General features: G+C 36.1%; 1 protein-coding gene across 3 annotated transcripts in view; it reads right to left on the bottom strand.

Annotated features, from left to right (window-relative positions):
- The window catches only part of LOC149827676 (protein ALWAYS EARLY 3-like), a 54,672-nt gene that overhangs the window by 32,692 nt on the left and 3,726 nt on the right, over positions 1–18,254 (bottom strand). For 2 of the 3 annotated variants that reach the window (XM_090019553.1, XM_090019552.1), the window contains exons 3-5: positions 15,129–15,227; positions 14,786–14,848; positions 1,054–1,131 (exon numbers count right to left, since the gene is read on the bottom strand). In XM_090019553.1, the coding sequence (XP_089875679.1) occupies positions 1,054–1,131; positions 14,786–14,848; positions 15,129–15,227 (240 nt within the window). The remainder of the gene's footprint in view (positions 1–1,053; positions 1,132–14,785; positions 14,849–15,128; positions 15,228–18,254) is intronic. The other variant, XM_090019554.1, reaches the window with a different exon arrangement.

Raw genomic sequence — 18,254 nt, 5'->3', positions numbered from 1 at the left:
TAGGTATACCTTATGTATGTTAGGATAGGTATAACTATTAGATTAATAAATATACTTTTGGTATACTTTAGGTTAAATTAGGTTTTTTAGTCATTATTAAAATGAATAAATATTTTATTTTTATATTTTATTTTATTTTTTTGTCATTTTTTGAATGACCAACTAGCCATTGGGGTTTGTAAGGGCTAGTTTGAGAATAGTCTAACAACTAGTTTGACAAGTCAAACTATCCATTATGTCTTCCTCTATATATTGCTCATCCTTTTTGTTGTATAGGTGAGAGAGGATGAATGTAATATATGTGTGTGTGTGTGTGTGCTTGAGTGTATGTAATGAGGATTTATTTTGTAGTTTTTGTGATTAATAAAATTCTTTATTTTTATCCATTGTTGTTCTTTTGAATGTATGAGTTGTTGTTTATTGTATTTAACTAAATGCATTTAGTATTTTGTTCATTTTCAAATTTGTTTGTGTCTCAGGCTCCGTGCCACTTCACGACAATTGAACGTACCTTAACCATGAGATAGAATTCAACCTATACAAGCACCAGCTCCAAATACATCTCATAACTTCCTTGTTCTTAGCAGTTTTCGCATCAATTTGTGACAGCACACCAGTAAAGGAAAATATGATATATATTATCCTTAATTCTAATACAAGATAAAAAAATTTCACCACAGTCCACAATTTCCTCTTGGTTACACCTGTCCATGAACCTCCACTGTGCTATATCTGGTTTATACTTTATTTAACAGCTCATTTGAAGCCAAAATGTATCAAATCATTTTTCTTGGTTGCAGTGACCATGTTCATCAGAAAATTTGCAAACATATATATCTGCTCCAAAGATCACCAGTAAAATCTATGGAATTAGTCACATGCACACACACACAAATGCATGCACATCTGCACATATAAGATTATAAACTAATTCCAGTTTCTACCTCACCAGGATATTGTAATCATCAGCCATCATTGCAATGGGTCCACAACATATAGATATACAGAGTTATGTACAAACATAAATATATTTTGGTATAATATAAGCCTCACCAAAATACTGTAATGATCAGTCATCATTGCAATGAGTCCAGCCACTGAAGCAGTTCCCTCTGGAAGAGACAAGTAGGCCTGAAATAGATTAAAATTACATGCAAATATCATCATCTACCAAAAGTGTGTAGAACCAAGGAACCCACCAACCCCTTATTAACATGCTGCAGAAAAGAAAAATTATGTCGGGTATTCCCTTAAATACAAATAGATGCCATGCAAAGAAGCTTAGAACAAGGGTCTTAGAAGCGACTGCAAAACTCAAGAGACCAGAAAATTCAATGCCAAAGCCACATCATGCCCTATAGAGAGTTTTCCACATAATGCTTTCATCTTTTAATGATGCATTCATTTGTTTAAAAGGGAATGTATTAATAGCATGATGGCAATAGATGCTAAATTGCTAATCATAAAAATCTGTCAATTGGACCACTTATGATGGAAAGGTTCTAGCTTACATCAAATAACTAACAAAAATCAAAATATGCACTCATTATTCTTAACTCCTGCAATTTGAAAAAAAAAAGTTCCTTGGAAAATTGACAATGAAAAACTTCCATCAATGATTCCTAGCATAATGCATATAAGCAAACATACATGAAATATTGACATGAATATGGATAACAAAAGTTATAAATATATGATAATATGCACAAATAGATGAAGAAACCCTGATCAGCGCAAGACAGGATCATATAGACAAGTGTACTGCCATTGGACATAAAATATGCATCTACACAAACATTATACCATACAAAATCCTATAGATAGGCAGGGCAGTGTAGGTTATTCAAAGAATCAGATTTCCGCTGCAATGGCGCAATTGAAGTGATGGAAAGCAATAATATAAACAGAAAAAGAAAAAGACATTCTAGAAATATATTGCTAAGAGTGAATGATGCATAAATGTCATATCGCAATCAATGATGTCATCCAAGCCATAGGTATTAGAATATGGAATATGGACTGGATATGGATCCGATAAAGGATCCATATTCATTCACGAGTTTTGTTTTGTATTCTAATGTAACATGTGTTACTAATACAGGGCACTTTTGTCCTTGTAAAAAATTATTGTAACCCTATTAAGACTAATGAAGTATTACTGCAGCCATCAAGTTAACAGTGGCTGCCGATTTCTGAAAGCTCTCTCCTTTCCCCTTACTCTTTCTCATACTTTCAGTAGAACACGTCAGTTCATAAGCAAATTTATCATGGTATCAGAGCAGCGGATCTTCTGGGCGTGAAAGGCTTTGCTCAGTCCACATGAAAATTGACTTCTCCTTGCCATCAACAAGCAGCGGAACTTCTGGGTGTGACAGGCTTGCTCAGTCGACGTGAAAGTCGACTTCTCCTTGCTATCAACAGGTCTCGTTCTTCTTCCTTCTTCTTTGTCCTATTTTCTTTTTGTCGTCATCATCTCCTGTTGCCTTCTACTTATTCTTTTATCTTCGTCTGCTGTGGATTTCGGTCACAGATCTGAAATATTTTCAGATCTGCTGTCTGTTTTTAACAGATCTGAAATAAAATTCAGATCGGTTGACGCTCCCTTACCTTCAGACATACTCTTATCGCAGATCTGGAAATATTTCAGATCTGCTATGTATTTTCGACAGGTCTGAAATAAAATTCAGATCTGCTGTTGTTAAAATCTGCATCATACTTTAGTCCATATTACATTTCAGCATCCAGTTTCCTTCTTCTACTTCTTTTATTTTCACTTGCTGAACCTCTCTGTCACAGATCTGAAACATATTCAGATCTGCTGTTGTTCCCCTTTTTTGTTGCCTCCTTCCTTTCATGTAAAGGCCAAGTTCTCTTCTAATTTCATAAACCCGAGTCCCTGTCTGTGTGAATCTGGTTCCATTCTTTCCTGCGAAAGACCAAATTCACATTACTGCTGATTTGAATTTTTCCTGTCACGCCTACCCTAAAATATTCTTTCGTTTCTGTTTCTCGCCCTAAAATTTCCTTTGTTTCTGAACACCACGTTATTGATCTGGTTTCATTCTCCCCTGCGAAAGACCAGATCCACGTTACTGTTGTCCCAACATATTCTGTCACACCGGTCACGCCTGTCCCAACATATTCTGTCAACCATGTCAGTTTATGATAAAACAGGCCAGCATCAGCCATTAGTATCTTCTGTTTCAATTCCTGTCAACAAATCTACAAATGGATACTTCAGCCAACTCGGGTCTCTCTTCCAGTTTTCTGTGGCAATTAGTTTCAGAAAAGCTAACTACCAACAACTATTTGACTTGGAAAAGGCAGATTGCCCCTTTTATTCGGAGTCAAGATCTTCCGGGCCATTTGGATGGATTCACTCCAATGCCTTCAGAATTTATCACAACCGAAGCCAAAGAAGATGGAGGATTGTCGAATATTATTCGCAACCCTGCATTTGTTACTTGAATGAAGCGCGATCAGGCCCTCGTCGCGTACATCACTTCCACATTGTCACAAGAAGTCTTGATTTTCATTCATGATGATTGCACATCTAAGGTTTTGTGGGAGGCTTTAGCTCAGACCTACTCTCAGATATCAGATGCTAAAGTGTTGTTTCTTAAACGCGAATTTCAGATGTTAAAAAAGGGTGCAATGAGCATTATTGAACTCTTAAATCAAGTCAAAAGCATCACAGATCAATTAGCCATGGTTGGGTATCCGGTCTCAGATAAAGAAAAGGTGCAGCAGACACTGAATGCCCTGGGATCAGAATATCATGTTCTTGTTACATCCTTATTATGCTTGCCTACGTTACTCAGTTTTGAGAAATTACGTGCCAAACTCATTCAGTACGAGATGACACTGAAAAGCATGTTTGAAGCTTCAATAGGACAATCATCTACGCATGAGGTCCTTGCCACAGGGGTGATAGCTGATCGTGCACGAGGAGGACGTGGCAGAGGCAAGGGAAATTCAATCCAGGGTGGATGTGGGTTACTACCTACACCAAATTCCACTGAATGTTCCCACATGCTATCAGTGTAACAAACGAGGTCACATCAAAGTCAACTGCTGGTTCAACCCACAAAATCGGAATAGAATGCAAAACACTAGAAATGTTGGTACATCAGGAACTGCAGGTACATTTCAGGTTAGTGATGATGCTAAGGATCTTCTAGTATCTGCGATGGCCAACTTGAATCTGAAGCAGAATGATGATGGAATATGGTATGTTGACTCTAGGGCAGCAACCCATGTCACTGGCAATGCAGGTAAGTTCTCTACTTTGACTCCCTATTTTGGTAAATCTAATATTGCAACCGGAGATGGGACTCACCACCCTATTTCAAACATAAGCAATGTCCTTATTCCTTTGTCTGAGTCATCTATCCCTTTATCTGATGTTGTTCATGCACCGAATATAAAGAAAAATATTGTCTTTGTCAAGGATCTTCAAACGAAGGAGATGTTCGCTAAAGGAGAGCGACGTGGAGACATGTATGTCTTTAATGAAGATCCAAACTCCAGTGTCCTGAAGCCCAAGTCTGATCTTGTCTCTAAAAGCGTCCTAAGTATATCCAAATGTAATAAGTCAGATCTCTGGCATTCTCGTCTTGGTCATTGTAGTCAAGTCTTTATTGAAAAATTAGTGTCCAATGGTTTTCTTTTAGAGTTTGTTTCACCTTCATTGAAGGATAAAATATGTCCCAGTTGTCAGGCCTGCAAAAGTCATGTACTCCCTTTTCATCAAATAAATAAAAGAGCATCCATGCCCTTTGACATAATATGTTCAGATGTTTGGGGTCCGGCCCCCAATCCTTCCTCTTCTGGAAGTAAATATTATGTATCTTTTATTGACAGTTTCTCTCGTTTTACTTGGATATTCTTTATGAAACACAAATCAGAAGTTTTTCTCATTTTTCGTCACTTTCATGCCTATGTTAAAAATCGATTCTCTCAAAATATTCAAATTTTCCAATGTGATGGAGGTGGTGAGTATTCCTCTAAAGAATTTTTAGATTTTTTCCAAGATAATGGGATGCATCGAAGAGTTTCTTGCTCGTACACTCCACAACAAAATTGAATTGTTGAACGTAAACACAGACATATTGTGGAAAGTGTAATGAGTATGATGCATGGGAGTAACTTACCCATTAGTCTTTGGACTGAAGCTTTTCACATTGTCACTCATGTGATAAATCGTCTTCCTATGCCTATTCTTGAAAATCAATCTCCCTATTATGTTCTCTTTGGTGCACATCCCGATTATGATGAGTTACGAGTTTTTGGATGCACATGTTATGTACATATTGACAAATCCATGAGGACTAAATTTTAGGACAAAGCCTCTATATACCAATTTGTAGGTTATGCAGATGAACACAAGGGTTACAGGTGCTATGATCCTGCCAATAAGAAGATTAGAATTTTCACAAATGTTGTTTTTGATGAAAATAGTTTTCTGGGAAAAGAAACAAACGTCAATCGTGAACATATTGGTGCAGTTGCTAATTGGTATAATCTATGGCTTAGTGTTGAACTTATTTCACATGTTGTTGAGCATACTATTTTGACCCCTGAAAGCATACATGGTGAGACAGTTTCAGATGAAGCATCACAAACAGAATGTTTGAGATACAAAGGTAATGTGTATACCAGGAGACCCAAAGAGCAAACAAATGTACCTTCTGAAGAACACATTGCATTGTCTAATAACAGAGAAGCACCAAGAAGATCAGGCAGGATAAGGCATCCTATTGAAAAGTGGGTTAGTTATGACAACTTTTCTATGGACTTTCAGATTTTTCTATCCAAGATTGAAAAACACGATGAACCACTTGGTTTTCATCAAGCTATCCAATCCAACAAATGGATTGAAGCGGTGAATGAGGAGATCGAGGCACTTCATGAGTGTCAAACATGAGAGATAGTTGGTCGTCCTCCAGATAAAAATGTTGTTGGTTCCAAATGGGTTTATAAAATTAAATATAAACCGGATGGTAGCATTGAACGGTACAAGGCGCGTCTTGTAGCCAAGGGTTTCACTCAAGAATATAGTCAGGATTATGATGAGACATTCAGCCCAGTGGTGAAAATGGGAACTATTCACATTATACTTGGCCTGGCAATTGAACATGACTGGATCCTTAGTCAGCTTAATGTTAAGAATGTATTCCTTCATGGGGACCTAAAGGAAGAGGTCTACATGGAGCAGCCTCATAGTTATGCAGAGGAAGACCCAAAAGAATATGTATGCAAATTAACCAGAACTTTGTATGGTTTGAAGCAAGCTTCTAGGTCATGGTTTGAAAGCTTCTCCTTATAAATTCAGAAACATGGTTTCTTTCGTTCCCAACTTGACCATTCTCTGTTTATATACAGGAATTGTACCACTATGGTTTTCTTACTCATATATGTTGATGATATTGTGATCACTGGTAATGCTCCGGACCACATTCAACAAATTAAAGTTTTATTGAGTATGCGGTTCAAAATGAAAGACCTTGGGGAACTGAGATATTTTCTTGGTGTAGAGGTGAACAGACAAAATGAAAAAATGTCATTAACTCAACACAAATACACTCTTGATCTTCTGGCTAAAGCAGGAATAACAGATTGTAAACCTCTACCCATACCCAGTGTTGTCAACCAAAAACTCAGTATTTGTGATGGTGAGTTATATCCTGATGTAGTCAAGTATCGCAGTTTAGTGGGTATGCTACAATACCTTACTTTTACTAGACCAGACATTGTATATTATGTTAATCAAGTATCTCAGTTCATGCATGAACCAAAGACTGGTCACATGGATGTTGTCAAACGCATCCTTCGCTATCTAAAAGGAACGGTGGGTGATGAACTCATATATATTCAATCTTCATGGAAGTCACCAAAACATGACATACTGGCCTATACAGATGCAGATTGGGCAGAGGATCTAGATGAGAGGAGGTCTGTTTCAGGATACTGTGTTTTCTTTGGGAGAAATTTTGTCTCATGGAGTAGCAGAAAACAGAAGGCTATGGCAAGATTTAGCACAGAGGCAGAGTATAGATCTATGGCAGCTGCCACAGCAGAAGTGACCTAGATTAGGCATCTACTTACAGAGATGGGAGAGGATATCTCAAATTCGACACTTATATGTGATAATAGAAGTGTTATACAAATTGCATTCAATCCTATTCATCACAGTCGGACTAAGCATATTGAGATTGATCAATATTTCATCAGACAAAAGATAGCAGACAAAGAGATTGAACCAGTTTATGTGCCTTCAAAAGACCAAGTTGCCGATATGTTTACAAAAGGTCTTACAAGTCACCGTTTCTGGCATCCAAAGAACAAGTTGCACATGGTTCACTCTCATGCACAACTTGAGGGAGGGCTATGTCACATGGGTGCGGGTGCGGGTGCGGGTGCGGGTGCGGGGATTCGGCACTTCCAAAAAACCCGAGTGCGGGAGTGCGGCAGGGGCAAAAATGTAAAAAAAAATATATATATATATATATATATATATGTATGAATATATATATCATGGTATAGTCTATAAACTTGAACCGGTAACCCCATCCATTTAAAAGTTCCTGCATATGATATTTCAATAAAGATATCATTTAATCAAAGCTTTTGCATATCACACGCACGCTCTCTCAAATGCAAGAAGAGAGAGTAGAAAAGCATTTTCATGCGAGTGTTGGATCTATCCAAGTGATAAGCATATCCTGAATCCAGATCTAGTCTCATGGAGTTCAAAAAAAAATAAATGGTGACACTCCACCACGTAATAGGTGTTGAACCACATGGCTGGGTTCATGGGAGTCATCCAAAAACGGGAATAACGCTAGTGGGGCGTGACTCGTGAGCTTGACGATGTGAAATGCAGGAAGTGGGGCCCACTGTGTCCTTTTTGGGAGCACAGGTGTCAACATTTTTTGAGTCCCAAGGTGAGTGTCGGGGGCATAGACCATCGTCACCGTCAGTTTCTACAATCCAATGGTTTGTGTCCCACTGTTTCTGCTGGGGTTTACATCCCGAGGGCGAAAGGGGTTCTGGAAGGCGGTGTTTGTTGGCTCCTTGTGCCTTTAAAAGGCGAAGGGAAGAGAGAGAGAGAGAGAAGAGTCGATCGATCGATCTGAGGGATGGCGAAGAGGAGCGTGAGCGATCTGAGGGAGGAGGAGCTGAGGGGGAAGAGGGTGTTTGTGAGGGTCGATCTCAACGTCCCCCTCGATGAGAACCAGAAGATCACCGACGACACCAGGGTCAGGGCCTCCGTCCCCACCATCAAGTACCTCGTCGATCGTGGTGCCAAGGCCATCCTTGCCAGCCATCTGGTAACCAACTCTCTCTCTCTCTTTCTCTCTCTCTCTCGTGGTTTTTTTATTGTAGCTCTGGTGTCGATTGGTTTGGTTGGTAGAGATCCGAGGTGTATTCCAAATGCCATTCCGAGGTGAGTAACCTGATTCATTGTTTTAAATTATGCAGCCCATTTCATAGGGCAAAATTTTTTTTAAAAAAAAAATCCAAAAAAAGGACAAAAATAACCCTCGGTGTGGTCAACGCACCCAGGGTCGGGTTGACCGCACCCGCATCGAGTCGCGTCGACGCGGGTGCGGCACCCTGCTAGCCGAATCCCTGTGACATAGAGGGAGGGTATTAGAATATGGACTGGATATGGATCTGATAAATGATCCATATCCATTCACGCGTTTTGTTTTGTATTCCAATGTAACATGTGTTACTAATACAGGGCACTTTTGTCTTTGTAAAAAATTATTGTAACCCTATTAAGACTAATGAAGCATTACTGCAGCCATCAAGTTAACACTGGTTGCCGATTTCTGAAAGCTCTCTCCTTTCCCCTTCCTCTTTCTTGTACTTTCAGTAGAACACGTCAGTTCATAAGCAAATTTATCAATAGGAAAGACATTAACAATTGAAATATGGAGAGTAGATTATGAAATGTTTTCACAATTCAAGAAAAAAAAAGTGTGAATTTGTCAAAACTCCAGAAAGTATGAAATTTCTCTCTCTTGTTGGAGATCAAGATACAGGACTAGCTCAGTTATGCTTCTGATGGAAAAACCATACCCAGCCAGGGTCAGCAGCAGTTCTTAAACTCTTATAAGGGATGATGAATCTATTCTGACAGCAAAATGACCAAAAAAAGGAAATTAAACTCTTAGAAGTTTTATAAATGGGACTCTAAAGCACATGCATTGTTAAATAATGTATCATAAGGCTAATTTTATTTTTTTTCTTTTAGTATTATTTGTATAGGTCATTTTTCCTTCTTTTCCTTTTATTTTTAGGACTTTTTTAGGTTGTATTTGACTAGTCAACATTTGACTAAGTCAAATACAAAGAGTCGGTGGGCTCCCCTATTGTATATAAATATGGGGCATTGCCCCTCTCATATGTATGTATTTTTTGTGTGTTTCACAATCAATAATATTATTATTTTCCTCTTGTTGTTGAATACCCTTTTTTGGGTATTTGTGTATGAACCTTTCTTGGTTCTTGTGAGTATTCATTACGATCCTTTGGTTGGAGCTCTTTAAAGTATTCATTGTTGGTGATTTAGGAGTTCATCTTCTTACATGGTATCATAGCTTGGTGATCAAGTTAATTTTTTTTGGTATATCGGGAAACGTGTCATTCAAAATTTAAAAAAAGAGGTGAAGTTCTTTTGCAATTCTTATTCAAGTACGTGTGAGATCGTGATCGTGTAAAAGATTGGTGAAGTGTATGTGCTCTTTATTGGTGGTGAAGTACTCGTTATCCTCACTTTCATCTCTTTCTTCTCTTCTTCTTCTTCTTCTTCTTTGTTCTTCTTCTTTTCTTTTTTCTTTCTCAAACTTTGTAAAATGGATGACAATGATAATGTCATAATTAAACTCATTAAGCTTAATGATTCAATGTAACATGGGCTTCAATTATAAAGCACCTTATATGGAGAAAGGGGTTGTGGGGATTAGTGGATGAGACCGATCCAAAACCCAAACTAATCCTTACAAAAGTAGGTGAGAAAAAAATACCTCTTACGGAGGTTGAGAAAAATAAAGTCATTACCGCTTACAAGAAAAAGTGGAAGGAATAGAGAATGGGACATGTCAAGATTATGTCTTGGCTCATTAGTAGTGTCGATATCAAAAAGTGTTCAAATCTTGCAAAATTTGAACATGCAAACAATGCATAGGACTATCTTAAGAGAATGCACTCTCTTAAAAATATTGCACATGTACAATTTACAAGATAAAGTACGAAATATAGTTCAAGGGGACAAGAGCATTGGAGAATACTATAATAGCTTGTCCGAATTATGGGAAGAGTTGGCTCTTCTTGAACCAAAATGGCATTGTCCGAAAGACATAGAACTCCGTCAAAATCAAATAGATAAGGAGCTTTTTTTTCAATTTATTAATGGATTGAGATCAGAGTTTGAATCAACCAAATCCGTTCAACTTCATTAAGGAAAAGTTCATTCGATAAAAGATACGATAGAAGAATTAAGAATGAAGGAAAATAAGCTTAAAAAGAGAATATCCAAATGTGATGATGACTCGGTCTTAGCCGTATCTAGACCGAAAAACTATGTTCGTACCTACAAACCTCCACACTTTGGGAGGACAAATTATGAGAAACAAGTTTGAAAAAAGGAAAGTCATTTGTTACTATTGTCGTGAACCGAGACATGTGAAAACATATTATCCAAAATTGAACAAGCCCTATGAGAAGAATGTTGCATTTATCGAACCTCCACAAGAATCAAGTGAACCATCCATTGGAAACATGTCCTTAACTCAATTAGTGGAGGTACTTCAACCTCTACTCAAAAAAGCATCTTCATCCACTAAAACCGCAATCTCTTCTTTTGGCATCTCTGATCCTGGTAAATCTCTTTGGGACTCAGGTGTCACTTTTTATATGCCACCAAATATTGATATATTATCCGAATGTTATAAGACAAGTGGGTCAAATGTTTTTACCGTTGATGGAACATCTCTTGAGATAAAAGGAATAGAAAATTTTGAAAATATTTCTTAAAACTCAACAAGATTTTTTATTTCACAAATTAGATGTATTCTTAAACTTAACTTAAATCTTTTATCTGTTTCTCAATTATCATGGATGTAATATTTTTTTCTCCTCTCATGATTGTTGAGTGCAGGATCGTCAGTCAGGAAAACTGATTGGAGAAGGCCATAGATAAGAAGGCTTATACTACATGAATTTTTTGAAAATACCCAAGAATACATTGTGTTGTAATGTTCAGAAACTATATTTGGATTTGTGGCATAAGAGACTTGGTCATCCTAGTATATCTAAAATCAAGTTTTTTCCAAAGATGAAAAGTTTTTGTAATTTTGAAAACTTTACATGTGAAAATTGTATTCTTGGTAAAATGAAAATATTACAGTTTCAAGAAAGAATCTTTATTTCTTCTCGACCACTTGAGTTAATACATTCGGATGTATGGGGACCCGCACCTGTTATAGCAAAAGGTGGCTTTATGTATTATGTAATTTTTGTGGATGATTTTACAAAACATACTTGGATCTATTTTCTTAAACATAAGTCTGAAGTTTTCTCACACTTTCAAATATTTCATAATCTAGTCAAAAATCAATTTAAAAATGATATTTTCCTCTTTCGCATCGATTCAGGAGGAGAGTTTTTATCAAAGGAATTTAAAGATTATTTAAATCTATACGGTATCACACATCAAAGATCATGTCCCTATACCTCTCAACAAAATGGTTTTGTCGAAATAAAACATAGGCATATTATGGAGACAACAAGAACTTTACTTATTACAAATCAAGTACCTAAAGTTTTTTGGTTGAAGCCACTCTAACTCCAGTTTATCTTATTAATAGAATGCCATCCTCTTCCTTAAAAAATATATCTCCTGTTGAAAAACTTTTCAAACAAATTCCAGATTATTTTAGGTTAAGGATTTTTGGATGCAAGTGTTGTTTTTTCTGACAAAAATATCACTCTCTCATCGTGCTATTCCTTGTGTTTTTCTAAGATATGCAAATTATAAAAAAGGCTACAGATGTTTTGACTTTAAAAATAAAAAGTTATGTGTCAAGAAATATAGCCTTTTTGGAAAAGAAAAGTTTTTTTTAAAGTGAGAATACTAAAGAAATAAATGAGTATTCTTTTTTATTGGATCTAGTTCCAAAGATTGATGAGTGTGATATTGATGAAAGCCAAGAAAATAAAAATGATATGACAAGTACAAAATCATTTCATGATAATCAAGGTTGTATTCAATACTCTAGGCGGAGTAATTTAGAACAACCATGTACTCTTGAAAAATATACTAGTAATGAAAAACGGGAAGAAATGCAAACAAGAAGGTCATGGAGAGTGTCAAAAGTCCTTGAAAAATTTGTGTCCTGAGTCTTTTTCACCTAAATATCAAGCCTACATTGCATTAATACATTCCTAGATAGAACTTTCTAACTATGTTGCAGCAAAGGTACATTCTTAATGGGTAGAAGCAATGACAATGAAATTAAATGCCTTAGAAAAGGCGAATACCTAAACTATTCAAGATATTCTACTAGGCAAAAAGCCTATGGGTTGTCGATGGTGTATAAAGTTAAAACCAAGAGTGACGAAACTCTTGAAAGGTATAAGGTCAGATTAGTTGCCAAGGGCTATTCCCAAGAGTATGAAATAGATTATAAAGATATCTTTACTCCAGTTGCTAGAATGATCACAGTTAGGACCTTAATAGCTTTTGTCTCTGTAAAGAAATGGCCTATATATCAAATCGATGTCAAAAATGTGTTTCTCAATGAAAGCTTAGCCAAAGAAGTGTATATGGAACCGCCACCTGGCATTAATATTCCTAAAGAAAAGGCTCTTCATTTAAATAAGGCTTTGTATGGCCTTAAACAAGTCCAAAAGCTTGGTATGACAAATTTAGTAAGTTATGCTTGATTTTGGTTTTCAATGTTGTCTCACTAATACAATTTTGTTTGTTAAGATTTCTAATGCAGGTATTATTATCCTTCTTCTTTATGTAGACAACATGATCATCACTGGAAGTGATAAACAGGGAGTTGAAAATATTAAAAGATTTCTCAAAATACACTTTGAAATGAGTGATTTGGGTTTTTTTTTTTTAAATCTTGGTATAGAAGTTGCTTATTCTTCTAGAGTTTATTTGCTGACTCGGTCTAAGTTTGCTCTAAATATTGTTGACAAGTCTGGTATCTCAGATGAGAAAAAGGTCGACACTTCCGAAATCGTAAATGTAAAAAAGATGATTGATGATGGAGAACCACTTGAAAATCCAACACCTTACAGACAACTTATCGAGGCATTGTCTTATCTCTCCATTACAAGACCTAGCATTGCGCATGTTGTCTACACAACAAGCCAATTTCGGCATGCTCCTACCACTACTCATATGTGAGTTGTTTTACGTATTATTAGATATATTGAAACCTCTATTTTTTGAGGACTTTTCTTGTCTGCTTCTTCCTCAGATTTAATTGCTTATATTTATGGAAATTGGAGAGGAGAACCAAATAACTGACACTCAACTGCTGGTTTCTGTGTATTTTTAGGTGAATCATTGATTTCTTGGAGGTGCAAAAAGCAAACAAAAAGTTTATCTCTCATCAACTGAAGCAAAATACAGAGTCATCGCTACAACCACTATGAAAGTAGTTTGGCTAAGGAAATTGTTGCATGATATGGGTGCTCAGAATACAAGGGCATCACGACTATGTTGCGACAACAAAAGTTATATTTACATTACCAACAACCGGACATTCCACGAACAAACCAAGCATATTGAAATGGATTGTCACCATGTACGAGAGGAATTCCTACATGGCACTATTGATCTTCCCTATGTTTCTTCAGAATATCAATTGACAAATTTCTTTACCAAACCTCTCGCAATTCCTAGATTTCCCTTTCTCTTGGACAAACTTTCGATTATTCAACCGTAAGTTTGAGGAAGAGTGTTAAATAATGTATCATAAGGCTAATTTTATTTTTTTTCTTTTAGTATTATTTGTATAGGTCTTTTTTCCTTTTTTTCTTTTATTTTTAGGACCTTTTTAGGTTGTATTTGACTTGTCAACATTTGACTAAGTCAAAGCCATTGGGATCCCAACGACTCTCTCCTTTCTTGCTCCCCTATTTTATATAAATATGGGGCATTGCCCCCTCTCATATGTATGCATTTTTTGTGTGTTTCACAGAATTACAATCAATAATATTATTGTTTTCCTCTTGCTATTGAATACCCTTTTTTGGGTATTTGTGTATGATCTTTTCTTGGTTCATGTGAGTATTCATTTCGATACTTTGGTTGGAGCTCTTTGAAGTATTCATTGTCGGTGATCTAGGAACTCATCTTCTTACATGCATCACTAATGATTCAGCAGTTATTAAAACATTCAGTCAGTTCCCAAAGTTACCATCTACACTTAACATGGACCTGCTACCGCATGATGAACATGCAATAGTACAAAATTACTTCATGGACAATCGTATACCATATGCAGAATCAGACACTATCACAAAATCAGTCTGTTACGGCTGCGGAAACTAGAATTATTGGAAGCACAAATTATTTAGAAAAATCACATAATGACAAAGTGTTCTTTTATCAACTGTCAAGTATCCAATAATTTATAATCACATGATAGTGTACACCTACAAAACCTCAAAGTGGTCATCAGTTCATAAGACCATAAAACTTGATGCCGAAAGCTCATACTCAAAACAAAAAGTATATGGTAAATCCCACCTTATTCATGCAGTAAAGAGCATCCACCATCTCCACAGATCTGTTACGGACAAAACTAGCAACCTGAAAGTGAGCATCAATATTCTACTGATCAATAGCACTGCATTATAATCTTTACAAGTCAATCACGAGAAACAAGGAATTCCAGTATGTTGAGTTTGGGAAAATAAATCTAAAAGGAAAAAACTCAATGAGACAAAACCAACAAGTTCATTACAGCATGCTCTGTAATTTAGCTGTTAATAGATGCAATATCAACTGATCAAACATAATCAAGGCCAATAGCAAAGAGTACATCTTCACCAGAAACCTTCAGAAGGGAATAAAATAAGACAGAGAAAACCTTTTTCCAATCTTTCCCGTACTTGCGATAGGCTTCATAAAAGTGTTCAAGCTCCTCCTTACTCCACTCAGGGCCCAACATGTCATACAACTTTCGCTTCTACACAGAAATTTGAAGGGCAGTTAGCACTTCAAAAGGGTTAAGATAGGAAAGTTTCACTCAGGTGGAAGCATTTAGGCCAACAATGCATGCTTGCCACAAAAAGTATTGAATAAATTCTTTCTGAACAACAACATGAAACCAGCAAACTGTTCTCAGCTTTTCCAAGGGAAGTGCACCAAATTATAAATTATCAAGATATTTTCTAGTAGCAAACATAAAATCTTTCAGATATGAGATTTATTCAATCTGGCAAAGTTTTTCCATATTAGACAAGCAAGTCCTTATAAGTAAAAAAAACTGCCATTCTAGTTACGAATAGTCAAATGCAGTTTTTAAGGACATAATCAAGAATATATTTTCTTTTTCATATAGCAAATTATTTTTAATAACTTACCAGAATAATTCTGTTTTGGCCTTGAGCAAGCTACCTTAACGATGATAAAGAGTTTACCTCTAATTTGCATGAATTTGACACAATGGTGCTCCTATTTTTTGATAGATGCACCACATTTTTTATTTTATTTGGGTCCTTTCATGCATGTAAATCCACGTCCGAGAATGTGCCTGCGTGTGGAATTAGGGTTACCAGAAGCATTATAAGATCTAGGGAAGCGCGCTTCCCTAAAGCGCATTTCAGAAGTGCGAAACGTGGTGCTTCCGAAACGCGCTGAGAAGCACCATGTTTAAATGGGAAGCGTGCTTCCCCTAAATGAGAAGCTCGCTTTCCCTTCTTTTTTTGTTTTTTTCTGTTTTTTCTTGTTTTTCCTTCTTCTTTTTCTTCTTTTTTTTTTCTTTTTTCGCTTCCAGGTTGCTTCCGGTTAGCTTCTTTTCTCGCTTACGAGACGATTTCTGGTTCGCCTCTAAGCTGTCCAGCGCTTCTTGCTTCATAAAATTTTGGAAGTACCTCACTTTCCACTTCCACTTCCCTAATCGCTTTCTACTCCCGCTTCTCCGACTGGCAACTCTGTGTGGAATTGCTAAGCCTTTTTTTTTCCTGTACTGGGTATTTGCCTGGTTTAGGACCGACAGGAACAACCATGTAGGTGACCCTGGTCCCTGGATGCTTCACAACCCAACTTTTATGATGTGCTGGCCCAAGCAACACCCATACTGAGTTGGGTTGCCCAATACATGATTGTTCCTAAGGTCAAAACCTAGTCCTAAATTCAATATCTAACGCTTGATTAGGTATACTTATCTCCTGTCTTTGTTCAGAGAACAACTATAACAAACCCCAACACATAGAACTACTCCAACATGCCCTTACATTGGTGTTTTCAAGTTTTAGGTGCATATCAATTATCTTAAACACTTTTTGATGAGTTTCTTTTATGCTATGTCACATGGATATGGCTGAGGATACGAGGATACAGCCATTTTTATTAAGTTTTCAATATGACTTGTATATAAAGGGATACGGAATGGAAGTCAAAATGGAGTATATGTGTGACAGCTTTTATGAGTTAATTATCCTACACATATTAGATGAAAACTTAAGAGCTCTTCCCCATTTGATATGTTTCTCTTAAGCATTTTTAATTAATAAAATTATTTATTTTTATGTGTTGTTTTTCTTTAGTGGCTTGTGCTTGTGCTATCTTTGGTGATATTGTATTTTGCCCGTAAGTGGCTTCTTGTATTTGTGCACACTTTTGTAATTGTGTAGCCCTTAGTGGCATCTATTTTAGCACACTCTTATTTCTTACATGGTATCATTATTAAGATAAGCTTCTAATATATATTTATGTGTATGTTAAACAGGAATAATCATTAGGGGTATTCTGGTCATTTTACCTTGTAATGGTAGTCAGCCCATTAAGGGCTGACTGTTTATTTTTTTATTTTTTTTTGTTGGTAAGGACAAAGCATTTACAACCAAAGACTCTCAACCTTTTATAATCGGAAGATATTTTAAATAATTTTTCAATAAGAGAAATGTTTTCAATGGTTTTTTAAGGCATCCTATTTATCAAATAAACCACCGTAAGAGCGGCTTCAACCCAAAATATTTTTGGAACATTTCTTGATATAAGAAGTGTTCTAGTAGTCTTAACAATATGTCTATGCTTCTTTTTGGCTAATCAATTTTGTTGAGGAATATAAAGACATGATTTTTGATGAATAATCTCATGTAAGTCAAGATAATTTTTGAACTCCTTTAACACGAATTCTCCTCCGAAATCGATTCTAGAGATTTTAATATTAGTTTTAAATTGAGTCTTTGTATAGCAATTAAATTTTTTGAAACAATCAAATACTTCATATTTGTGTTTAAGATAATATATCCAAGAGTGTCTATTATAATCATCCACAAACACAACATATTAAGATATTCCTCCATTATGTATATAACTAGAGCCGGTCCCCATACATCCGAATGTACCAACTCAAATAATTTTTTAGATATAAAATGACTAGGCCCAAAGGGTAAAGATTTCATTTTACCAAGGATGCAATCTTCAAAAACAAAATCATTTTCTTTATAGCTTGTAAGAAATGAAAACAAATGTAATTTGGACACACTAGGATGTCATAGTCTTTTGTGTCAATTTTCTATATATTTTTTTTTTATAAAATTACAAAAAGTATGTTTTGATAATTCAAGATTATCCATAACATAGAGATCTCTTCTTCTATGGCCTCTCCCAATCAGCTTCATGGATTGTAGATCATGTATCAAACAATCATTAGATGAAAACGGATAAGAGGTTTAAATTCAATTTTGGTACTACTCTAATATTTGGTATAAAGAAAGTTTGTTTTTGAAAAAACCCAAAACTTTTAATCTTTAAGGAAGTTTCATCGGTGGTTAAAACATAAGAATTATTTGGGTTAGGATGACATTCGAGTAATATGGACTCATTTGGGATCATATGTAAAGAAACACCGGAATCAAGAATCCAAGAAGTCTTACCGGGGTCAATGCTTGTGGATACGGACACACCCGTGAAGGAAGAAGTTTGATTTTTAACATTGGTTATAATGCATGCATGAGTTGTGCCAAGGATAACGAGCCGATGCATT

Source organism: Nuphar pumila, chromosome 10 (assembly GCF_984573655.1).
Source record: "Nuphar pumila chromosome 10, dmNupPumi1.hap1.1, whole genome shotgun sequence".
NCBI lineage: Eukaryota > Viridiplantae > Streptophyta > Magnoliopsida > Nymphaeales > Nymphaeaceae > Nuphar > Nuphar pumila.
The sequence above is the reverse complement of the archived record's forward strand: the minus strand, read 5'-3'. Positions and strand labels throughout refer to the sequence as shown.